At 52.5% G+C, this 24782-nt stretch overlaps 1 protein-coding gene across 3 annotated transcripts in view; it reads right to left on the bottom strand.

Moving 5' to 3' along the window:
- Positions 1 to 473: 473 nt before the first annotated feature.
- Positions 474 to 24782, bottom strand: part of CLCN6 (chloride voltage-gated channel 6) — a 30560-nt gene continuing 6251 nt past the window's right edge. The window contains exons 5-23 of one of the 3 annotated variants that reach the window (XM_034671207.1): positions 22841 to 22907; positions 19389 to 19495; positions 18335 to 18461; positions 17631 to 17698; positions 16351 to 16409; positions 15403 to 15535; positions 14671 to 14784; positions 14188 to 14354; positions 13516 to 13642; positions 11229 to 11355; positions 10801 to 10954; positions 10538 to 10697; positions 10342 to 10448; positions 9101 to 9307; positions 8113 to 8361; positions 7756 to 7912; positions 5972 to 6079; positions 5720 to 5845; positions 474 to 3491 (exon numbers count right to left, since the gene is read on the bottom strand). In XM_034671207.1, the coding sequence (XP_034527098.1) occupies positions 3411 to 3491; positions 5720 to 5845; positions 5972 to 6079; positions 7756 to 7912; positions 8113 to 8361; positions 9101 to 9307; positions 10342 to 10448; positions 10538 to 10697; positions 10801 to 10954; positions 11229 to 11355; positions 13516 to 13642; positions 14188 to 14354; positions 14671 to 14784; positions 15403 to 15535; positions 16351 to 16409; positions 17631 to 17698; positions 18335 to 18461; positions 19389 to 19495; positions 22841 to 22907 (2445 nt within the window). In that variant the 3' untranslated portion in view covers positions 474 to 3410. Of the gene's footprint in view, positions 3492 to 5719; positions 5846 to 5971; positions 6080 to 7755; positions 7913 to 8112; positions 8362 to 9100; positions 9308 to 10341; positions 10449 to 10537; positions 10698 to 10800; positions 10955 to 11228; positions 11356 to 13515; positions 13643 to 14187; positions 14355 to 14670; positions 14785 to 15402; positions 15536 to 16350; positions 16410 to 17630; positions 17699 to 18334; positions 18462 to 19388; positions 19496 to 22840; positions 22908 to 24782 lie in introns of those variants that run through there. The other 2 variants (XM_002922755.4, XR_004628705.1) reach the window with 2 other exon arrangements.

The following is a 24782-nucleotide window of genomic DNA, read 5'->3' as shown; positions in this document are numbered from 1 at the left end:
GGCAGAACAGAGAGCAGTGACGGACGGCAGCAGAAGGCAGCCCCGAATGTCTACATTCGGGGCTGCCTTCTGCCTCAGCACCGATTGTACCTCTGGTTGGACATCGGGGAACCTGTTACGGGGGCAAATTCCTAAACACGCACTGTCAGAATACACACGGATCCTGTCTCCTACTGTGGGTAGTGGCAGCTGAGGAAATAGGTAGGTTTTTACAGGAGGAAAGCATCGGTAAACAAGTCGCACGGCGCTGATTTGAAGGGAGAGACAGAAGACTGGGAACTTCGCGATTTTTGCTAAGGACTCAGTTGGTAGCAAGTGGATCCCTGGGAATGAAGTCTTGCTGGCAAAGCTTTAGAAGGAGACCTCTTGAGACCGTAAATCTATTCTCTGGCTTTGTGATTTTTACATAGTAGAAAGAGTAAAATGAAAACCACATTATCACTCTACAGCAAGCACCGTGGAGACAAGAGATTAAAGGAGACAGATGAAGACATTTTATTCTGACGTGTTACGGTTACAATGAGAACTTCCAAGTTCCAAAAGTTCAAATAAAAATATAATTTTACAAATTAAAAAAATACAATGTATGTACACAACAAAATTAGCTAGTATTACTACCTAAACCAACAGTGCGAACAGAAAGAAGGAAGCCTGCCACGGTTGGGAGCCGTGGGTAATACTGCACATTGATGCACGGGGCCTGGGACGGTGCCTCCGGCCTTTCCAGAGGCTTTCTTTCTGACAGCTGCATCAGTACACAATTTTGCATCAGAAACGTCCTACAGTTGGTTGGGTCAAGCAAGCAAGCGTCCATCCCAGCCAGGAACCGTTCGTTAAACAAGGTCATGAGCAAATCCTTCCCGAGTGCCAAGGTCCCACAGTTGGGAGGGACTCTGGCTCCCTACCTGCCCGGCTCCTCAGCTGGGGAACGTGAACCACCCAGTGGGAGACAGCAGGCACACAGAAAACCATCTCTAGCCAGCCGCAGAGCCCCCTGTGGCTTGTGTGTGTGCGGACGTACCGTTACCACCAAGGGGCGAAGGGGCTGATAATAGGTGGGATGTGGACGTGGGTTTCTAACTATCAGAGGAGTGAGGCTTCCAGTTATTTGTTACAAGTGGGGCAGTGGTTGTCTTTGGGCTTATCTGGTAAGGGCAGACACCCACGGAGGACAAGAAGCAACGTGCCTTTCCAGAGGGGCCTGAGTTTGGGACCTCGCGGCTGTGTGGTCAGTTCATGAGGAGGGAGGCGCGTGCGTTCTGTCAGCTACCTCTGGGCTATTCCAATGGGAACGAAGTATGTGGGGACTGGATGTGCATGAGGGATAAGTTCCAAACACATTCACCCGGGACGGCCTTGAGCCAGGCAGCTGGTGACCCCAGAGCCCTGGAGGCCAGAGGATCCCCCTGCAGGACCTTAGTTCTGCCAATTTCACTGACGAACGGGAAGAGGGGATTCATCAGCTTCTGTGATGGGCAGTCCTGACGTTCTCCTGATTTGGGCAACCGGTTTCCCTCTTCATAAAAGGAAGAAATAACGTGGCCAAGCTCTGAATGCTGCCTTAAAATAAAGTGGCAGTGGGCCGAACACAACCGTATTTAGAAGGGCTTGCCTTTTTGGTCCTTGTGATTTCCCCTACTATTTATCGGGGGTCCCATCCACATTTCACAGGTCAAATGCATCCAAGGAAGCTGAAACATTTAGAAGTCAGAGTATTTTTGGTCAAAAAGATAAGAAAATGGGAAGGATGGAGTGCGGGTGGGGAGGTACAGTCAGGCGGGAAAGATCGTGAGGCAGCCCCCTCACTTAGGGGAGCAGAGCGGGCTGAGCACAGGACCTGGGCCGGCCACGCTGAGACAGGTGCCCACCCCCAGGCTGCATGGCAGTCCTGGCAACGGGAGTCAGCCCCAGGCAGAGGGCGAGCTCTGGGGTAACTGCCACAGTTTATACACAAAAAACCCAACACAAACTTGTATGCAAATGAAAGGCATCTTGAGTCCCCAAGCATGTCTGCCACAGGGCTGCAGGAGACAGGCCGAGGGTGTGGATGCAAGCAGGGGGCGAGCACAGAGGTTGAGAGGAAAGTGAAGTGGAAATACCCGACACCAAGTGTTCACTTTGGGGGCCTGGTCAGAGAGGGGCCCCCCAGCCTGGAGAGATGCCGTCACGGAGAGACAGAGAGGCTTCCTTCCCGGAGGTCGTGCTCGGGCCTCGGGGCACGTGCTGGCAGGTGTCCCTTCCCCCTGCCCCCCCCCCCGCAGCACAGTTTCCATGTCCGGGCCCCTCAGTGGACTTGCGACAGCTAGCAGTGGGGGGGAGGGGTGTGTGAGACAGGGGTGTGACGGGCACAGGCCCTCCTCCTGGAATAAGCCATCTGCTCTGTCCGAAACCGGCCTCTCGGCCACAGGACATTCCTGCAGGGCTCACTGGTTCAAGACTGGCTTCTGTCTCAGAGGTAACAGTACCATTCCCCAGAGTTGGGCTAAGCAGTTTTATCATGGGGTGCCCTGCTTTTAGCTAACTGGGGGGGGGTGCAGAGGGGGGAGACACCTGGGCTGTGGCTGCCTCACCAGGAAGACCGTGTAAGAACTCACGGGAAGTCAGTAACTCGGTGCTGAGGGGAGGGACGAGGGACGGACCACGGAGTCACCAGGAGAGAAGCCGAAATGCTAAAAACTAGGGCGGCAGTTAAGTCCGGACGGTCTCGTCAGACTTCGCCCTCTGGGATGACCCATGGGACTTGTGCTTCTGGGAGGGTGGCGCTTCTGAGGCGCCCTTGACCACGGGGGCGGGCCCAGAGCAGCAGCTCCCCCAGGAGGCCGTGTTCCCCTTCAAATGAACTGGTGCGCCTGTCAAGAGTCCCAACGCAGGAAGCCCCCCTGAAACGCGGGTAAGCTCCATGCCTCAGTCCTCAATTTGGTAACTCACTTAATTTTGCAACTGGCCTTCACCCCAGCACTTGCCTTGGCCAAAGCCCCTCCCGTTACAGTTTAAGGCAACAGCTGGGTTCCCTAGGAAAGTGGCAGAAGGCAGCAGGAAAACTGCTCTGGGTGTCACTCCCCGGTGGCTGAGGCCTGATGCCCCCTCCGGTCCTGGCATGTGCGGGGTGGAGGGGCCTGGGGCAGGGGCCCATGCTGGACGGCAGGAGAGCGGGGAGCAGGAAACAGGAAGATACTTGCTGAGAAAGTCAGTCAAGCCCAGGCTCTCGCGGTTGGACACCATCCCCAGGATCGCGGACTGGCGAGGTGTTCGATGATTGGCGGCTTTCCGAGCGAGTGGGTGAGTGGGAATCTTCCGTGTCCTGGAACAGCCCCAGCCGGCCGCGGCGGCAGAGCACGAGCGAGCCGCCCCTCCCCAGGCATCTCTGGGACAGGGCGGGCTGGCGCGTGGCAGCGCGGCCGCCTGAGCCGTCAGACGGTCTGGTAGTGCTGCCGCAGCCGGGCCTGCAGACACTCGTAGGTCAGGTTGTGTCGGGTGATGATCCCAACGATCTAGGACAGGGAGAAAAAGACCCCGTCACCTGCAGAGCAAACCCGCCGGGGCAGGGACGGGAGCAGACGCGGCTGGCCCCGTGCGTCACCGTAAGCAGAGGCGACAGAAGCCCCACCCGCAGCGCACCGTGCCAGACGCGGCAAGCTGGTCACGCTGCGCACTTCGAGGCTACCCAGTTTCCAGATGACAAGGAGATCGACAGGTAACGAGGGCTCATCACTTGGAGGCCAACGGGACAAATTCAGCTCCAAGGGAGATTTTAGTCGGGCCAGCTGAACTCTGAATTTGAATTTTTCAACAGGGCACATGCTCACTGGCCTTCTGTTCCCACCAGCCGCCGCCTGCTTCATGCATGCGTGCGAGAGACACGGCCCAACGCCGGCTCCTGAGCGGCCGAGGCCCCGAGACCCCGCTGCGGCTCGTAAACACCATCTCTCAGCACCACCTGAGTCCTTGTCATGGTGATTGTAACAGGAAATACGTACTTGGTCTGCATCCTAGTTCCTGGCACAAAACTCTAAGAACTCTCGGAATTAAGTGATGAGTAAGAAGGGTGCCCTCTACCATTCACAACGAGCCCCAACTATACCTGCGTTTGTGTGAAGGATAAACTTTTAGAAAGCCCCTAAGAATGGAGGCCCCATCCCCCAACCCTCATCTGTGGGCGGGGAAGGGCCAGAGGCTGAATCAATCACCAATGGCCATGATGCGATCAGTCACGTGCATGTTCGTGAGGAAGCCACTAACAGTTCCTGAACTACGGGGTGTGGACAGCCTCCACTCCGGCGACACGGAGGGTGCCAGGAGGGTAGTGTGCCCGAGAGGGCGTGGGAGACTGGCACCCCGTCCCACACTCCTGCCCCCTGCCTCTCTTCCATCCTGCCGTTCCTGGGTCACATCCTTTCATGGTCCGCTGATCATCTGGTGAGTAAACTGTCTTCCTGAGTTCTAGGAGCAGATCATGGGAACCTTCAACGTACAGCCAACTGGCCAGAAACACAGGTGCCAATTTGGACTTTTGAATGGCATCTGAAGTGGTGGCGGGGGGGGGGCAGTCCTGTCGGGCTGAGCCGTTAACGTGAGGGGTCTGATGCCATCTCCAGGCAGATGGGGTCAGAAGGGAGGTCCGCTGTGGGACGTCCTGCGGGCGTGTGGACAATCAGAGCATTCACGGCTGCTGCAGCCGCCGCTGCTCACGTCTCACTGACACAGGTGCTTTGCACTGGAAACTGTGTTAGAACCGCCACTGCGCTTGTGTTTCAAGGAACAGTTTCACCCACTGCAACTATGCCCACAGAAGAGCAGGCTGGGCCGGGCCAGCGTTCTGCCGGAGGACCCCGTCTACAGAAGTTTCACTTCCCAGAGGGCGACTTGGCGACAAACGTCAAAGGCCTCAAGAAGGTGATCACGGCAGTGACGTTTAACTACATGTCCCCCAACAGAGGACGGCTGGGTAAGTGAGAGGAGAGCCGTCCAGTGGGATGCCGAGCCCGCTAAAATACCGTAAGCGATCGTTTCCTGCCACGGAAAGGCATTTCCTACAGATGACACAAACCACGAGGGCACTAAACAGCATACGCAGTGGTAACACTCTCATTAAGACTGGACACGTAAAATCTCCACTTGTAAATGCAAAGGGAAAAAAGACGAAGGAGCTACACTGAGAAGATAGCGTGGCGACCTCTGTAGAAATAAGAGGTGGGTATTTATTTTTTGTTTGTATTCTGCTTCTCTATATTTTCTTCTTCTTCTTTTTTTAACAACCAAACAATAAGTGTATAATGAGGAAAACAATGGAGTTCTAAGAAGAAAAACAGGAATGACTGCCAGCACTGATTACTACTAGTTGTATCTTTCAAAACTCTTTAAGCATTTTCCTTGAAATTCTTTCATTTAATGTCATAAATGCCCAGAACGGGTGGGGAGCGGACCCCTCCTCCAGGAGGCGCCGGCCTGACAGAGGGTGAAGAGGAGGGTGAAGGAGGAACATTGGGGACGATTGCCCTACGCTCTCCCGCAGCATTGTGACCCTGGCGACACCTGCCGGCCGAGCAGAGAGTGTGTGTCAGAAACATGCAGGAGGGAGAGGGGGACGGGTCCTCCAAGGGCTGCGGAAGAGGTTTTAGTCCGAGAAACCCTGCTGGTTGAGAACCCCTGACTTGCACGCAGTGGGGACAGGGTCCAGAAGGCAGGCGAGGCTGCCGGCACAGCCGGAAGTCAGACTCACCTCTCCCACGGCATTCACCACGGGCAGGTGCCGCAGGCCCATCGTTCTGAACAGGTTGAAGACTTGGGAGACGTGGGTGTTAGGTGAAACGGTGAAGGGCGAAGGGTTCATGTACGGGGTGACGTCCTGCAGAGAAGACAACATGTCACCAGCGGCCACTTGCGCCCTACCCAGGATGAGGTGCAAACACACGGATGAGCAGCGGCCGGCTCCTCTGCGGGGGCCCCGCCCCCAAGGCACAGCCCCGCTCACCACAATCATGCGAGGGTTTAGCAGCGTCAGGTCCAGGTCGTGGATGTCGGGGTACCGTGGGTAATCCTCAGCCATCTCGGCGTAGGAAAGGCGCGGCTGGCTGGCACTCTGCAACCCCAACCAGACAGGTCCTTGCACCCAGCACGGCAACCTGTGGGGGCACACTCGGAGCCCCTCCCTCTCTACGTCCACACCGCCGGCCACGGCCTCACCCCGTGCAAGACAGTACAGAACTGGGGGTTCTGCTGTGAGATGCCCTGGTCTGAAGCCAGTTCCCAGCCAGGCCTCACTGTGCCTCCCTCGGTGAGTCTCCTAATCTCTCTGAACCTATTTCTCCTCGTCTGTAAAATGGACATGGCTTGTGCCGGAGTCTAAATGGGAGAAGAGCTAATAGGTCTCATGGGTTGACATGTGTCCCTCAAAGGACATGTCTGAGTCCTAACTCCCGCTGTGCACGTGGCCATACAGGAAACAGGGTCTCTGCAGATGTAAGTAAGTTCAGATGAGGTCAGGCTGCACTAGGGTGGGCCTGAAGTCCAATGACTGGTGTCCTTCTAAGAAGAGGATAGGACACAGGGAGAAGACCATGAGACAACGGAGGCAGAGACTGGAGGGACCTGTCTATGGTCAAGGAGTGCCAGGGATGGCTGGCGGCCTCCACAGACGAGGAAGGCAGGGAGCAATTCTTCCCTGGAGCCTCTGGAGAGAGCAAGGCCCTGCTGACATGTGGACTTGGACCTTGAAAACCATGAAAAGAAGAGACTTTTGTTGTTTGCAGCCCCCAGTTTGTGGCAATTAACTGGACACAGCAGCTTTGTTACCATCCCTGCATCCCGAGTCTTCTGGATTTCCCCTCGGCCCTCACTGGGCACCCGGGCCACCACGGCTCTCAGGCTGGGCGCAGTGGCTGCAGGTGCCAGTCATTGCTCTGCCCCGATCGCTCTCCCCACAACTCCACTCTCCGCACACTGTGTTCCCTGCCCACAGCCTGCCCAGTGGCACCCAGGTCCCAGCGCTTCATGAGGCCAGCTCCAGCTGCTCTCTGCCTTCAGGCAAGGCCTCTGCAACCCAGCCCGCTTCACCCCTCCTGTGCCCCACACACCACCTCGACCCACGAACAGCCAGGCCGTCCTCACCAAAGACCACACCTCCAGGCCCAGCCACTCCACCTGTGGCCCCTTTGTCCGCCCCATGCTGGCTGCTCTTCCACAGGCCAGCAGGACCACGAGTGACCGCAGGGCTGGCCTCCGTGGGCCAGAGCTGAGCCAGAGAGTCCGTTTGGAAAGTAGGCCTTTGGGCCACCTTTTCAAGTTCCCTCTAAAGGGGGTGAAGTATGTGGGGATGAGTGGGTCTTCAGGGGATCTTTGAACAACTTTGAACAACACACCCCAACCATCCCTGCTTATCTCCACAAATACCAAATGAAAGAAAAAGAAAAGGGAATTAATGGGAAAAGCAGCATTAAAAAAAAAAGAAAGTAAAAAAGTTCACTTATACCAGAAATCAAAGTGTAGAAACTACATTAAAAGTCTCCAGGCGAAAACGACACTTGACAAGCAGTACACATACTAAGGGGAGGGTGACTGGGGCGTCCCCCCACCGTAGTGTCCCCGAGAGGCACAAAGTGCAGCAGAGGGGGCCAAGGGCTGCACGCACCGCTGGACAGCCGCCCGCTGGCACACGGACTCCCCAAGTACTGGCTCTTGTCCCCACTGAGGCACAGGGACTGCGCTCCTACCACCCGTGTGCCTTCCAGAACCCCAGTGCAGAGCAGAGAGACTCACTGATTGACTTTCCGAGTAACAAACCCCTCGGACGAGCAGAGTGACAAGCTGTGATCGCAGGATCAGGCCGTGGAACGTCAGAGGGCGGAAGCGCTCCTCCATGGTCCAGTCTTCACTCGGGGACTGGTCAGGGTATAGGTTGGGGTAGGGAGTGTATCTGTTACATAAAAACCAGACGCTGCCTAGCATACCCTCAGCAGGATTGCTTCTTGCTTTCCCCCCACGGCCCCAACCAACTCCCCAGACCCTCCGGAAGCTCGGGAGCTGCCTACGAGCAGCCTGCTGGCCCCTCGTGAGCCCTGCAGGCGGGTGTGGGTGAGCGCGGGGGCGGGGGAGGGGCGGCGGCTGTGCTCTCACCTTCGCTCCAGCATCTGCTGCAGGAGGTCCTCCTTCTCGGCCGGCTCCTCGGAGGGCAGGTGCTCATCACACACGTTTCGCAGCTCACTGGACGGATACGATTTCATGGACTGGCTCCGTCGGCGCTGCTCACCAGCCCGTGTCAGGATGCTGGATTTCTGTGCGTGCAGAGGGTGATGGGGACAGAAGTTTCTACCGGGCAGGCCACGGATTGCTGGCCACGGGCACACCACCACAGCATCTATGCAGCTTAAGGATTCGGGTGACAGTGGGGTCAAGTATGTGCCGATGTAGGAATTTTAAGGCATCTTCTCAGTGGCTCCAGGCTTGGGGCTGAAGGGAGTCTCTCCGAGCCTCAGGGCCCGTAGATCCTGCGATTTCTGCCAGCCCAACTTCTCTACTCCTTTGATTTGGAGACAGCACCTCAACTCTCCAGGGGGAATCCCTCTCCGCCGTCATGTCATGGTGGGGCTGACAATGTACGTGCCCCGCCCCCCAGAGCCACGGGGGCTCATGGCCCGAGTGAGGGGCTCTCCCTCTGCCTGCATTTCAACTCAGGAGCGGGACTGGCCCCCACGCCCCCTAACACCCTCCAGGGTGTCTGTCAGCCGCCTGCCTGCCCGGCAGGCCGCTCTGGTCCTCCAGCGCCCCCGTCAGTCCTGCAGCTTCCAGCAGCTTTCCCTTTCTGTCTTAAGTAGGCCAAAGTCCGTTTCTGTCACAGTCAACTCTAGGAACCTCCCGATACCACTTACGTGCCATAAATCATGTTGATTAAAACAAAAAAATCCATCTGCACGCTTGCTGGAGTGAGAATGGACACGTATACTGATGGCCAAATAAAGTCCACACTCGCTATCCCGTCTACACTCGCTGCCGCACGTAAGGAAGAGGCGGATTCTCCCTGAGAGCCAACCAGCGCCCCCACCGACGGGGTGCGGCAGGCACTGCGTCAGCGTGTGCGTCAAGGAACTGCTTACTTCTCACCCACCTTTCCTCGGGCTGCTGTACCTTGAATTTGATGTTGTTACTGATGAGCTGGTTGCCCTTCATGAACTCCTTCTCGTTGCCCCGGTTCTCCGTGACCACCGGGAAGGCGTGGTGGACCGTGGTGCGCAGGATGCTGACCAGAGACTGGATGCGGGTGTGCGGGTAGACGTAGGTCAGGTTGGGCTCCATGATGTCACTGGCTCTCAGTCTGGGGGAGGAAGGAAAGGCGTCCCGCCTCATGAAAGAGCCCGCAGTATCCCAGGAGCGAGTCCCGGCTCTCCTGCATGGCCTGGGCCACCGAGCTCCCTCTTCTGAGCCAGCTCTGCGGTTCTTTGAACACACACGTTCCTCTGTACTTCTCTCCTTGGGCAAAAGCCCTTCCCCATGCCTGGAACACCCTCCCTGCTCTGCTGAATTGGTGGGCCTTTCCTCAGCTCAATACAAGATGTTCCCTCACCACAAACGCCATCTACTTGCCCGGGTGGTTAGCCATCCCCTCCTCAGCCCTCCATGGTACACCCCTAGTATCACCACTGAATTACTGATGGCACTACTAGAATTAAAAAAAAAAAAAAAGAAAAGAAAAGAAAAAAGTTTGGGCTGTCCCTTTAAAGCAGGTGGCAACCCCAGGGCCCAGGTCAAATGTGGCCTCTCCCGCTGATTTACATATGGTCTCTGGCTCTGGCTCCATCCACATGACAGTGACGGAGCAGAGGAGTTGTACGGAGACCACATGGCCTGCAAAGCTGCAAATATTTACCATCCGCCCCTTTACAGAAGTTTATTGGTCCCTCTGTTGGACCATAAGGGCCTTGTGGGGTCCCTGGACACAGGAGGCCCAAACCATCTGCGGGCGGATGGATAAACTGGTGATTATGCCCAGAATAATCGCCGCTGACAGCATGACATTTCGTGGGGCATGTGTGAGGCAGGCTGGTTCTCACTCACGGGGCTTAGCAGGCCCTTAGCGGAAACATGCAGTCATAACGCAGACCTGACCCCAGACCTCCTTTCACGTGGAACCAGAAGGCCCTGGGAGCCACACCAAACCATGTAGCAGCTGCCCGCCTCTGCCCTCCCAGCTCCCCACCACACCCAGCTGCTTCCGGTAGTTATCTACTGGTTCACTGGACGCCCACCCCAGAATCTTAATCACCACTTCCCATCCTGATGCACATACCCCTCAGGTCCGAGATCGTAACTCTGAAACTAGAACAGAAGAGAAAGAAGGCATGGTCTTACTTGTCCATTTCCACCTCCGTCTCCCATTCCAGGAGCGGCACACCTCGCAAGCCCACGTGGATATCATAAATGCCCTTGTTGAAGAAGTCCCCTGTCCATTTGGCCACCTGAAACACAAAACAAAGACTTGAAAAGAAGCGGCTGGGGGGTGAACTTGGCCCTGCACCGGAGACAGGCCTGGAAGGGCAGCACTCACCATCAGAGTGATCATAATGGGCAGCCCGTAAGTAATCTCGTTGGTAGATTCGATGAGGATGACCGTGAGACTGATGGTCATGCGGACGACCCCGCCCAGGAAAGCTGCGGCACCGATCAGGGCAAAGGTCCCCGAGTAGATGTGGCCCAAGCCGATGTAGCTGGGCAAGAAAGAAGCCGAGACCACGGCTTGGAATCACAAGTTCGCACACCTGTGCCCATGCACACCCGGGCGTGCTCACGCACGGATACGCACACACTCACCTTTTGAGCACATTGGCAACTAAACGTCCAAAAGCAGCCCCACACAGCAGGGAGGGCACAAAAAGGCCACTTGGCACGGAAATGCCGTAGGTCCAACATGCAAGCAGGAAATAGAGTGCGAAGAACAAGGCCAGAGTGACGGCACTAAAAGTACCTGCGAGGCAAGAACCCACCTGAGTCCCACCACCAGACACTACCAAGGCCTGCCGGGCTGCCCTGGCCCCTTCCAGGTCCTTCCACAGCCCAACCCGTTCACTGGAGGCAGAGACTCTGGCCTTGTCTGTGCTGCTAGTACAAGGAAAAGGTCCTATTTTGTACAGAATTGAGGCTGTGTCCATGGGCCAACAGAAGGGACAGGGGAATCATCATCTGTTCCCCGCAGAAAAAAAATCAATTACCCAAGAACAGGTGGGCTCACAGATACTCACTATCCTGATGGAAAAGCTGAAGAATGGCAGACTCCTGGGGATTGAAGAAGAGTGTGGCCATGTCGTTGTAGGTCTCATTGGGACAAAAAAAGGTCTTGATGCTTGAGTTGACATCTTCTGATGTAACCTAAGACACAGCAATCAGAAAATCAGTACGAGGTCATTACGACATTAGTAAACCTGACCAGGGCGCTCAAATCTTAGAGCGGGAGGTCTCCGGTGAGGTGGAGAAAGTCTGGCTTGCAACCTTTCCCCGGAAATGAAACAGATGGCGAAAAAATCGCTCTCTAGCCCAGAGCAGCCAATCGGGATACTGTATTCCCTTGCTTTGAGAAGGAAAGAACCGGGACGAGGGCTCGTGAGTTATGACAGTGAAATTCACTGTGGATCCAGCTCTGAGTCCTCTCACCAGGCTCATCTTCTGAGTGATACTGCTGGAAGCCTGGCCTGAGAGCCCCCTGCACTGTGACGTGTGGGTGAGGACAGCGGAGGGAAGCAGGGCAGTGCCCCCTGCTGGTGGAACCTGGCAGGGAGGAGCTGCCAAACAGAAATGTGCGTGGCTCGGGTGTGAGGCGCTGTCGGAATGATCCACGCATGCGGTGTGTCCCAACTATGTGGAAGGAGCCCAGACCCAAAGGCTCCCTGGAGAGAGACCTGCAGGTGAATGTGCTGAGATGCATCGCAGCCCTAACTGGAGATCAGAGACCCAGCTGAAGGCCGAGCAGAGGCTCCAGCATCAGACGGACTTGCCTCTGACGCTGCCCCCCTCCAGCGAGTGTGGGAGCGGCGCCTCCTTCCGTGAAGCTTCTCGGCCTCACCTGTGAAATGCGAGTGAGGCTGACCTCACGGTGTATACCACCAGCTGAGAGATCGGGTCAAGACCTCACTTTGTGGGGCGCCCGGGGGCTCAGCTGGTGAAGTGTCTGCCTTCAGCTCAGGGCGTGACCCCAGGGTCCTGGGATTGAGTCCTGCATCGGGCTCCCTGCTCAGTGGGGAGCCTGCTTCTCCCTTTCTCTCTGCTCTCACTCTCTGACTCTCTCTCAAATATATAAAATCTTAAAAAAAAAACGACCTCTCTTTGTCTGTTTTCTCCCCTGTGAAATGGGGATATAATACCAGCCAACATGGCGGTGGCAAGGACTCAATGAAGTCATGTCCGCGAGGTGCTTCGTGGAACAGTGGGCACACGACAAACATCCAAACACCCGTAACACGGATGGAACTTTCAGCGCCCTCGGTAATCCTGTATTAGAGCAGCTCGCTTAATTCTGGCTGACCCGTTAGACCACAGGATTCTTTTCTATTTGTTTGTGAATCAAAGGTATCCACGTTCCACAGAACATGTCTGGAAAATACTGGTCTGGTAACGAGGTAGCCTCGGGATAATGAGTAACGGGGTTGGTGAATTTTTTCTAAAAGGGCCACACAGTAACTATTTTAGACTTTGTAGGCCACATAGAGTCTCTGTTGCACGTTCTTCCTTTTTTTCTTAAACACTCTTACAAAGGTGAACACCATTCTTAGCTTGGGGGCTACACAGAAACAAGCAGACGCCAAAGGTCAGACCTGGCCCACGGGCCGCAGTTCGCCCAGCCCTGATCTACACACTGCTGTTCGTGGACGTTCCTGGGGACGCCAAAGGGGCAGCCATCCAAGACAAAGCCCCCAACAAGGCCCTGAGGGATGTGAGCGGCTACTCAGGGGTAACAAGAAGACTGGGTACTTAGGGAACACCCCGGGCCTCTACCCCAGAGGCCAGAACCATGCATCTGACTGACCACATGCGGCTCTCAGACCCACCGGCTTGGACCAAAAAACTGCTTGGACCAAAAAACTGCAGGACAGAGTAAGCTCCAATGCCTCCCTCACTGCCCCTGCTCTTCCAGGGAAAGGTTCTAGAAAATACTACATCTTCCTAAGAAGAGAGAAGGAGAAATGGAACAAGAACATAAGCCAGTAAATGGCCTAAACCCAGTAAGAACCAGGAGATGCCAGAAGCTTCCTGAGCTTGCCTCCAGTGAATTTTGTTCAACAGAAAGAGAGAGAGAGAGAGAGAGAGGAGTTCCCCTCTATGATGGCCATGACTCTTCATAAAAGTGAAAACGAGCGTGCACACACTCTCCTCAGTGAAAGGGCTCCTACAGACTCCTCTCTCTCTTAGCAACCGGACACAGGTGTAGAGCAACGAACACAACAGCTACTAGCTCTGAGCAGAGGCAAGTCACACAGTTCTGGATTCTTCCTCTCTGTGGGGATAGGACAAAGGCAGCAGGTGCACAGGGGTTACCTGGAGCTGGAATGAGTCATTACTGATTTGACTCGAAGCAGACATCTGTCGGCATTCTCCCAACACCATCGAGGCCATAAACACCACCACGGTGGTTACCACAGACACCAGGAGGCTCTCTAAGACTCTAGGAAGCAAAGCACGGCGGTTACGACAAGATAAAAAAGACACCCCGGCTTCGGGAACTAAACAACACGACCCTGTCTACCTCCAACCCTCATCTCCCCAAAGAGCATGCACAGCAGCCCCGAGTCAGGCAGGACACGTGCAGACTTTGTCAGCGACTTTGCTCCATTCTAGCAATTTGTACGTCAACCGTGGGGAGCCAGGAATGTGGGCTGCTACATCCACAGCAGCTCTCTCTGAGGAACAAAATGGCCTTGCATTTTAGGTCCTGGGCCGAGAGTCTCATCGACCCTTCTGACTTTGTCATGTGTCCTCATGGCTGGGAGGCGACCAGCACCTCGGATGTAAATTAAGCTCAGACTCAGCCTTTCGGCCCGTCTGACAAATAGAGATCTACGACCCTGTCTCCATTTTTAGTCTTAGACAGGAAATCAAAGCTGGCGTGGGAAGTACAGTCCGTTCCCACGGGCGCCTTCCTCGGGAGAGACGGCCTGGTCCACACGAAGCTCAGGGAGCCACGGCAGGCTGGGGGAGGCGAGCCGGTACCTGACGAGCTTAGGTTTCGGGTGCACGTTTCGCATACGGTACTTTGCAAGCCTCTTGTTCAGACAGTTGAACGTGGCTCCCAGGAGGCCCCCAATGACCCCCATCACGACGAAGAAACCCAAATCCATAGCTGTCCAGAGATGACATTTTTTATCAGAGTCAGAGCACTGAGAGAAGGGGCAAGGGAGGGAGAGAGAAAAACCAGAGTGCCCATGAGAACAGGAAGGGCCAGAAGCAGAGAAGACAGAAATAAGAGGCATGTCTGCTTTCCACCTACAAGAGCCAATGCAGAGCCGGGAGTCTGCCCACACCGAGCACTGAGCACACACAGGACACTCACGGGCCAGAGAGACCCATTAGAAGCTCTGCCTACCCTTCTGACCACTGCTCTCTGGTACTTAAAAACAATGTTCATGGGTCAAGTAAAAAACAAACAACCCCCTAAAACCCCAAAAATCCTGTGGAAGAAAGGACGAAACATACCTTAAACTCGCCAAAGTTCAGCAATCCAGGCAGCTGGAAGGAACCCCAACTTCCAAACTGAATCCCAGAACGAAAGAAGTTGAGGGTGAAGGTGGCAGACATGGAACAGAAGAGCTAGGAGACAGGGGACAAAGACGAGTGCACTCAGGGGTCAAAAGTCCTACCTTCTCCCAGGCGCGGCCTCAGAAAACCCACGGCCTCCCGCAGAAACCCGCACCTCCAGGTCTGGACTCAGAGCCCTGGTAACCACTGCAGCAAGCACTCCGCAGGTGCGAGAACTGTCAATCGGGCTGTGAGAAGTCTGCATTCAACGGCCTACTGCGAGAGCCTCTTTACTCAGAGCCTCTTGCGGACTAGTCCGTGTGCCCAAAAAGGAACAGTAACCACAAGAGGAGGAACACGCTAGTCTAGAGAGGCGGCCAGGTCAGGTTCAAGTCCAGCCTCTGCCACTGCCTGCCTCTGACTCCAGCCGGTCTCCTGTTTTCAGGCCAGATGGTTCAAGAGAGGACAATGGCGGTTTGATGTGCGGATGGGGGGCCTTGATATGAAAAGTACAGAAAAGTCAACCGTTTGGAGGTTACAGGTCTTGAGCAAGGGAATTTCTGAGGAAGTCAACCCTCTCGGTGTCATCAAAATGACAGGTGACCGTACCGAGTCAGAGATGTCCAGTTTAGTTTGGGGGCGAGGGGGTGGCTAAGCGTAGGAGACGCTTTCATTAAAAGTCCTCCTTACCACTTTCCACGTGAGCCCCTGGTTCCAGAAGGACGAGCCCTCTTCCAGACTGAACAGGGTACCCCCGATGGGGGCCCCGAAGGCTGCAGCAACTCCGGCAGCCGCCCCTGCTGATACAAAGTCCCGCTTGTCTCTGAGGGGAGAACAGAGGTGACTTACTTAAAAAAGAATCCTCAGGCCCCGAAAGGTAGTTGTTCACTTCCTTGTCCACCAACATCGTACTCGTGACCCACAAAGTCAGGGCTTACAATGGGCAGGTGTCTGGTAAGACTCCCCAGCACAGTTTCCCGAAGGGCCAAACACTCTCGGTAGTCGGAGGGGCTCCCTGACGTCAGTCTGCTCTGAACGTGGGCTCTCAGCCCCCAGCTCAGCAGACAGAGCACAGACTTCGTCAGTCACTGCTGAGCCGCACTCTCACCAGATCTTTCTCCCAGAAGCCACAGCAGCAGTGAAAGTGTCAGGAGCGGGTAACCATGACCCGCAGGAATCCCAACAGGACAAGGTAGACGACTCTGAACCTGGGCCCCCGATTCCGAAGGCCGAGCAAGCGGGGTGTGCACGTCAGTCACCCACATGAATCCCACAGGGCGAAAAAGGACCCAGAAGAGCACCTTCCAACCCAGAAAGGCGGGGGACAAAGTACATCACTTTGGAATACAAAACACATTCTTGATCATACGCCTGTGGACTTCCCTGGTCATTTTCAGTACCGGACCATCTTCTTCATTGCCTGAGATGGTTCTATGCCTTATGTCATGACAAAATAGAAGCCATGATGCCAGCCTGGCCCTCATGCTTATTTTCAGAAGCATTCCAACCCCCCACCATTCTGACAGTTGGGTTCCGCACGAAGCCTGCCCAGCAGGGCAGCCCACGAGCCAGCTACGGTGATGGGAGTGGGGTCTGAGTGTCAGCAAATGAACAATGAACTGGGTTTGGTTTCCGTACCTGTCACTTCGGAAATAGGGGAAGTTAAACTGGATCTTCCGTAAGGAGATGCTCTGAAACTAGAGGAAGAGAAAACACAGTGAGGGGAGGGGCGGCCCCACAGGGGCCAGAGCTAATGTAGGAACCCCGGGCACCAGAAAGTCCCCTTTGCCTGAGCACATCCAGGCAGATGTGTCGCAAGAAGGAAGAGGCCAGAACTGCAACGTGGGGAAAAAAAGATGTTACTTCTGGAAGGAACTTCTGTTCCTGCCCCCCAGATTTCTAGGATCTTTGGAAATCATGTTTGGTACACAGTCAACAAGTCAGACAGAGAAAAGGGAAACCACGAGTGGAGGGAGGAACTGAAAGCTGCCGCAGAAGATGGAGTGGGCTCTGCTCAGGGCATGTCGGGACAGAAGAGGCCCCAAAAGCCAGCTTCCAGTGAGCGAAGCAAGTTCTCACGCTGCTGCCCCGGCCTCGCCTGGCCTCCTTCTTCCTCTCGGCTCACTTCCAGGAGGCCAGGTGCCTGATGTGAAGGAGGGGACACAGTAACAAGAGAGGGACCAAGAGATGGGCTCTGGAGGAAAGAATCTTCTCTCCTTTGCGCTGACAACCCGCAGCCACAGTGACTTGCTCCCCTCAGAGCACGAGAGCTAACCGAGCTAACAGTCCACAAGGGGCGGTTCAAAGAGACGTCTCAAACTTGCAGCCACGGAGTCTGGGAAACCTTTTAGAAGGGGGTCTCTGGCGTCCTGGGACAGTTCTAAGCCTTGATTTCCTCAACTGAGGATGGGGAGGATGAGGACAACCAAACCCGTGAGGTGGCTTTAAAGACGAATGAAGCTGGGACACAGAGTCTGGCGCAGAGAGAACATTGGCAAACAGCAGCAGCGAGTACGCCTGCGCTCCTGCAAATGGCCTTGCCACGGACCTGGGCCCGGAACCGCCTTGGTCGGTGCTTCCAGCCCCGTGGGGTTTGGCTACGAGGAGGTGATCCATCAATGGCCTGATGGGCAAGAGCTCAGCACTGGCTGTGGGAGCACCAGGGGACTTCATTTGAACAGACTTTCTCTGTGTCCCGTCGCTGCTCCAAGTACTCAGAAGGGCCTTGTTAAAACCTGGGGGTGCCAGTTACCCTCTCTGCTGGGTGACGGAACAGTTTCACATCAACCCAAACGGCCATCAGCTTCCAAGGCCATGTTAGGTGCTCCCAATGGATGTGTTACAAACTCCACCATGGACACGACCTTGACCAGGGGCCCACTCTGAGGGACGTATCCTCCCAGCCCATCAGCTCTTACCTGGGGGAGGCCGGCTCCCACCACTGCTCCACTGTGGATCATGGGGCCTTCCTTCCCCACAAAGAGCCCTGGGAGCAGGCGGAAAAGGGGGAGACCATCAGTCAGCACAGAAAGCTCTCTTGCTTAGAAGACCTTTGCTAGGTAGACCTTTCGACAACTGTACAGCAGAGATGATTACATGACTTTGTAAGAAACAGAGTCCAATTCTCATCACATCAGAAAAAATACACCTTAATATGAGCAGTCAGAAAACTATGGCCTGTGGGCCAAGATAGGCTCGATGCCTGTTTCTACAGCCCGAGAACTAAGAATGGTTTTTACAATCCCACATGGATCTGTTTCAAGTGGTCATATATGTTTAAGGACCTACGTCGTTATCTCCCATTTTGCCTCTTGACCCATCAAGGCCTAAAATTTTCACAGTCTGGCTGTTTACACAAAAAGCTTGCTGACTTTGTTAAAAACCAACTCCACAAACTAAACGATCATTCCACTTCAAAACTAAATGTGTGTTAGTCCCATATCTCTGACTGGTAACTCAGTGTCTACGTTTAAAAAATAACCCATCAACAAACAGTGCAGAGATCTGTTTGAGGGCAGGCCCTTCAAATCCAAATCTACTTAATTTATATACGCAGTTGCTTCTTGTCACCTTCACCCCTTGGAATACCTGGGAGGCTAAAAGTCAGAAAGACCCTCCTCACCTCCAGCCACACTGAACAGCACTCCGAAGACTTTGCAGAGCAGCGTCCGGAGACGGACAATTCCGGGCACCTTCACACCATTCAGATAGCATTTGATTTCGGGTATCCCGGAACCTGCTGCCACTGGCTGCCAGGAGAGAGAAGGATGCCCGTGAACCCGAAATCCACCGACGCTGTGGCCTACACGCAACCACCCCGCTGACGAGGGGGATTGTGGACCTTCCTCCTTAACAGCGTCAGCATCACCTGGTGGGCCTATGAAGACAGATGCCGGGCCCCACCCTGCGTTTCTGACTCAGCCGCATTCCTATCAAGTCCTGGTGATTCGGGGTCACCCGGGAGCCACGCATCTACCGATGCGGGCGCTCCACTTCCGGAGACTCTGATCTCATTCCCTTGAGCTGGGTGGCAGCCATTTTTAAAAGTCAGTTTTAAAGTATTTTAAAATTATAAAGTCCTCTTTAAAGTTGCCTAGGTGATTCTAATGTGCTGCTGAGGTTGAGAACTACCCTCCTAATCTGGACATTTCCTCCGTCATCTCACTAGAGGCAGAAACCTTTACTTTCAGAAACAGCTCTAAGTGTGGGAGAGCGCCCCCATTTATTTATTTGACAGAGATAGAGACAGCCAGCGAGAGAGGGAACACAAGCAGGGGGAGTGGGAGAGGAANTAGAGGCAGAAACCTTTACTTTCAGAAACAGCTCTAAGTGTGGGAGAGCACCCCCATTTATTTATTTGACAGAGATAGAGATAGCCAGCGAGAGAGGGAACACAAGCAGGGGGAGTGGGAGAGGAAGAAGCAGGCTCATAGTGGAGGAGCCTGATGTGGGGCTCGATCCCATAACGCCGGGATCACGCCCTGAGCCGAAGGCAGACGCTTAACTGCTGTGCCACCCAGGCGCCCCAGGAGCCCCTTTTTCTAATGGTTTATTGACCGTTTCCGTTTCTGCAGGAATCTATATCCCAAGTCTAATTCCGTTTCCAGACATTCCAGAAGTGGAGATGGGGAAAACCAAACCTCATCAGGCAAAAGGCAACACCCACACCACCTCACCTCGATCAGGACAAGAATGCTTGCCAAGAAGACAAAGGTCAAGTTGAAACCCAAGAGCTCAAGGAGCGACAGGGCAAGGCAGCCTTTCTGGCTGCACTCCTCCACCGCTACAGAACCGGGGTTAAGGAAAACATGCTCGCCAGTGGGGGGCATTCCTACCATCACCGGTAGAAAACGGTGCAGCGTCTCTTCTTCTAAAACATGTTGGCTGCTTACCATACATCTTCCTGCACCCCGTATGTAAATTTAAGAAAAAACCTGTCTGATAGGTGCCTGGGTGGCTCAGTCAGTTGAGCATCAGTCATGACTCTTGATTTCGGCTCAGGTCATGATCTCAGGGTTGTGAGATCGAGACCCACATCGCCTCCGTGGTCAGCGGGGAGTCTGCTTGAGTCTCTCTGTCCCCCGGGCCTCCCTCCCCCACCCTCTCAAATAAATCTTAAAAAAGTAACCCAAAAACCTGTCTGAGAGGTCTNGGTTGTGAGATCGAGACCCACATCGCCTCTGTGGTCAGCGGGGAGTCTGCTGAGTCTCTCTCCCCCGGGCCTCCCTCCCCCACCCTCTCAAATAAATCTTAAAAAAGTAACCCAAAAACCTGTCTGAGAGGTCTTCTATAGAAGGAACCACTTTAAAAATTTATTTTTTTTAAGATTTTTAAATTTTTAAATAATCTCTCCACACCCAATGTGGGGCTCGAACTCATAACCCCGAGATCAAGAGTTGTATGCGCCACAGGCTGAGCCAGCCAGGTGCCTAGGAACTATTTTTAAATTATGAAATACGGATGTGGAGAACAAAGGCAAAAGAAATGTAGAAAAAATTAAATATCCTTACAACTTGCAGCTCATTGACAAATACTAGTCAATGTATTGAGTGGCCTTCCTCAGGCAGCTCAACTGCCTCAATGTTAATGCTTTGCTAGAGGTGAAAAGCAACCTTAGCTTTAAGTAGCCCCACCTCTAGGATCCTCTAAGTCCTCTTTAACATATGAAAATCCCCTTGGAAACGTCCTCTATCTCTACCCTCCCACCAAAAGACACAGGTTAGCAATCATCCTCCAAGCATATGGCCCACTCATATCCACTGACGGTTCTCAAGACTAAGGTTTTACTGGACAGTACTAAATAACCTTATCTTAACAGCAGCTAGACCCTCACGGTCCTGTGAACCTTACTTTCCAAATTCCTTAACGCTATCCCTAAACCCTCCCAATTTAAAAGTATATCATCAGCCACTCCTCACAATCCCAGTACAGCTCTTCTGCCCATGGGCCCTGCCCCTGTGCTTTAATAAAACCCCATTTTTTGCACTGAAAATGTCTCAGGAATCCTTTCTGACCATTTGCCCCCGGACCCCTACATTTCAAATCAAACTTCAAACATTTTTAAGTAACAAACCCCCTCCCTCACCCAATCCCTTGCTTTAATAAATTTGACATTATGCCATATTTGCTCCAGCTTTTAAAAACTAAAACGTTAGTCTCTCTCTCCCCCGGGAAAAACCACTGACCTGAAATTACTGTATTTTTTTTTTTAATTTTAAGATTTTAAGTAATCTCTATACCCAATGTGGGGCTTGAAACCAGAACCCTGAGATCAAGAGTTGTACGCTCCACCAACTGAGCCAGCCGGGCGCCCCATTCCCTGTGTATTTTTGACGTAGCCATTTGTTGTATGTGTTTCTAAAACTAAAATAATGGGATCGTACTTTATGCATATTCTACACTTTCCTTTTTTCTCCTTCAAGTTTCTGAGAATTAACCATGTTGATATACACAACTCTGGTCCATTCATTGTAACTTCTGCACAAAATTCTACTGTATGAACACATTACAATTTTTCCATTCTCCTATTTGGTGTGATTTCACCTTTCTGCAATCGCAAAGTTGTAATGAACATCTTTGTACATGTCCAAGGCCTGCATGAAAAAGGGACTCGGGATCAGGGGAGGTGTACCTTGCTATCTATTTGCATCTCCTTGGTTAGTGGTGAGAGGAGCCCCTTTTTCTTTTCTTTTCTTTTCAAGATTTCATTTATTTATTTGACAGAGATAGAGACAGCCAGCGAGAGAGGGAACACAAGCAGGGGGAGTGGGAGAGGAAGAAGCAGGCTCATAGTGGAGGAGCCTGATGTGGGGCTCGATCCCATAACGCCAGGATCACGCCCTGAGACGAAGGCAGACGCTTAACCGCTGTGCCACCCAGGCGCCCCAGGAGCCCCTTTTTCTAATGGTTTATTGACCATTCCGTTTTCCTCTTCTGAGAATTGCCTGTTCACATCCTCCACTCGTTTCTTGATTGGGCTGTTTGGGCTTTTATTTTATTATTATTATTTTTTTAAAAGATTCTATTTATTCGACAGAGATAGAGACAGCCAGGGACAGAAGGAACACAAGCAGGGGGAGGGGGAGAGGAAGAAGCAGGCTCATAGCGGAAGAGCCTGATGTGGGGCTCAATCCCATAACGCCAGGATCACGCCCTGAGCCGAAGGCAGACGCTTAACCGCTGTGCCACCCAGGCGCCCCTGGGCTTTTTTCTTACTGAGCTGCAGTTCTTCCAGTGTTCTAGATACTAATTATCTGTCTCTTAAATGCACAGTGAGTAACCTCTCCCAGGCTGTGGACTTGTTTTCCATTTCTCTATGGTGTTTTACTGTTGTGGTTTAGGGGTTTTTTGTTGTTTGTTTGTATGAAAAATAAACTTACTTTGACATGGTCAAGTTTTTTGATCTATTTATTCCCTTTCACTTTGTGCCTCCTGGAGTTTTAAGAAACTATTCCCTACTCTTGACATCACAAGTCTCTTAGAGTTTTGTTTTGCCTATTTACATCTTCAATCCATTATGAAATAATTTATAGTATAAAATAGGAATCTATATTTTTCCAGATGGATAACCAATGTCCCAGCATCTTTTATTATGTCCATCTCTTCCTCACTGACTTTTACCATTAATTCTGTCATTCACCCTACTTCTCTGTATGTACAGGCCAATTTTTGCTCCTCTGTTATCTTCCACTGGCCTAACTGGGAATTCCTGTACCAGTATGACATGGTTTCAATGGCTGTATCTTCAATTATGACATTGAGTAGGGCAAGTGCCATGCTTCTTCAAAACTGTCTCAATGACTTTTGGCCCTTTACTCTTCCCAACAAATTTAGGAAGAGAATTTTCCGGTTCCATGGAAAACTCTACTGGAGTTTTGATTAGAACTATAATGAATTTATAGCTGAGTGGAAAGAAGAGGCATCTTTGTGGTATTTGTGTCTTATCAACCTGAATACAAGTCTCCCTCTCTTAAACTCTTCCTCTTACATCCTTCAATGATAATTAAAAACTTAAGCCAAGTGGTTAATAAATAGCTCTTCACTAGATCATGTCTCCTATTCTCCAGACAAGAAAGCAGGGTCAGAAACTGCTGACATCTGGGAACACCAAGAACCACGAAAAGGATACACGTCTGTACCACTCCAAACTTGAGCTGGGTGAAGAGGCGTACGAAGAAGTCCACAAAGAGACCCACCTGTGAAGAGCAAGCAAACCGTCACACAGCTTTTCCCCACTGTGGCCCAGGCACTTCGCTCAAAAGCTGTGAACCCCCCTGGCCTTTCTCGGTTGGCATATGCACCCACGTCACCAAGAGGTGACGAGTGAAAGGGATTCCTGCTAGTCACTCTGACGCACCAGGAGATTCCCTGCCAGCCTGGTCCCCACCGCCCCTGCAGAGGACAAAGGAAGGGGGCACAGCTAAGCTGAGAGAAGGAAAGTAAAACAAAGGGAAAGGCTGCAGGAAAAGATGTGAAACCAAGGAAGACTGTCTGGTGACTAGAGAAATCACCCGGAATCGTGCGAGGGGCTGCTCGGCATTTTCTGGAGACAGTTTCAGAAGAACTCCAGTAATATCTTCAGTGTTACTTAGCTGAATAAGCACATAGCTTAAAGATATTACTTTGAAAAACAACATTTACTCAGATGTATATGGCTTTTACATGTTTGTTATTACTATTTATACTTTATATTACAGTCGCTGTTTTGATTTGCAGCCAATGGCTACCCTGGTAAGTAAGAGAAAACCACTCATATTCCATCAGTCCACTTTAAGCCCCAAGTCTTTGCTCTGGGCTTCGCGGAGAGCTGGAAAGCCTTGTGATTTGGTGGATTCAGGATCAAAGGCTTCAGGCCTTTAACTCTGGCCTTCCCTCAAGCCAATGCCCCGAGGCTTTTAAACACTGAAGCAACAGGTTGTGACAGATGGAAGGATAAGAGAGCCAGTTGCAAGAGGAGCTGGTTGCTAAGTTATAAAGGCAAGTCTGCCTTCCAGCAGCGTGAGGGGACCGGTGAAGTTGCTAGCATTGATAAATGGCAGTTTGTCAAAGGAGTGTGATACGAAAGCAGCAGAAACACTAACAAGTAAATGGCTCACGCTTATGGTTTAGTACAGGGAAATTTGCAACCAGAAACATATACAGCAAAACAGACACTCTGAAACTGCAACAGAACAGTAAAATCAACCCAAGATCCCCCCACCAGAGAACATTACCAAAGAGGCCTTCTGAATGCCATTTGTCTTAACTAGTAAAATGTTCCCTGACCTCTGAATTTACTACAGTAAAAATTTGACAAATGCCAGGAAAATAAAAACTGATCAGCCTTTGTGGCTAGATTATACTAAGTGTGTGCTTACATTTCATGGGTATAGCATGCAGGGTCAAGAATGAGACCTGTAATCCGTTCCAGTGAGAGAAACAGGCCGCTGCTTAGAAATATATATAACCTATTACACGCTAAATGTTTGCATACCCCCCCAAATTCATCTGTTGAGATTCTAACCCCTAGGTTAGAATGGCATTAGGAGGTGGGGCCTTTTGGGAGGTGATTAAGTCCGGAGCGTGGAGCCCTTATGAATAAGATCATTGGCTTTATGAAAGACCACCAGAGAGCTCTTGTCCCCTTCTGCCCTGTGAGGACACAGCCAGGAGCCAAGAAACAGGCCCTCACCAGACACAAATCTGCTGGCACCTTGATCTTGAGTTTCTGGCTTCCAGGACTGGGAAAAATAAACATCTGTTGTTTAAGCAACTGGCAAGTGTATGGTATTTCTATTACAGTAGCCCAAACGGACGAAGACAGCCTATTTGAACACTGTAATGATAGAAAATCAGATGTGACATGTATCATTTTGACTGTCTGCTGACTTTTCCAGTTTCTCTTCCCCAGCTTTAAGTGTGGTTAGATCAGCAGTTAGGATTCCAGGCCTTGTGCTACTACACAATTTGGCAGTGTTTCATAATCTTTCCTTGTCTGTGATTCATCTGTGAGCAGCTGACCCCAGAACCCTGTGCATTCAGGCATACTCCTCTATCTACAGCCACCAACTCTACCTCCTAGACAAAACAAG

The sequence above is a fragment of the Ailuropoda melanoleuca genome, chromosome 11 (genome assembly GCF_002007445.2).
Source record: "Ailuropoda melanoleuca isolate Jingjing chromosome 11, ASM200744v2, whole genome shotgun sequence".
In the NCBI taxonomy this organism is placed as follows: domain Eukaryota; kingdom Metazoa; phylum Chordata; class Mammalia; order Carnivora; family Ursidae; genus Ailuropoda; species Ailuropoda melanoleuca.
Note: the sequence above shows the minus strand (reverse complement) of the source record. Positions and strands in the feature narration are given on the sequence as shown.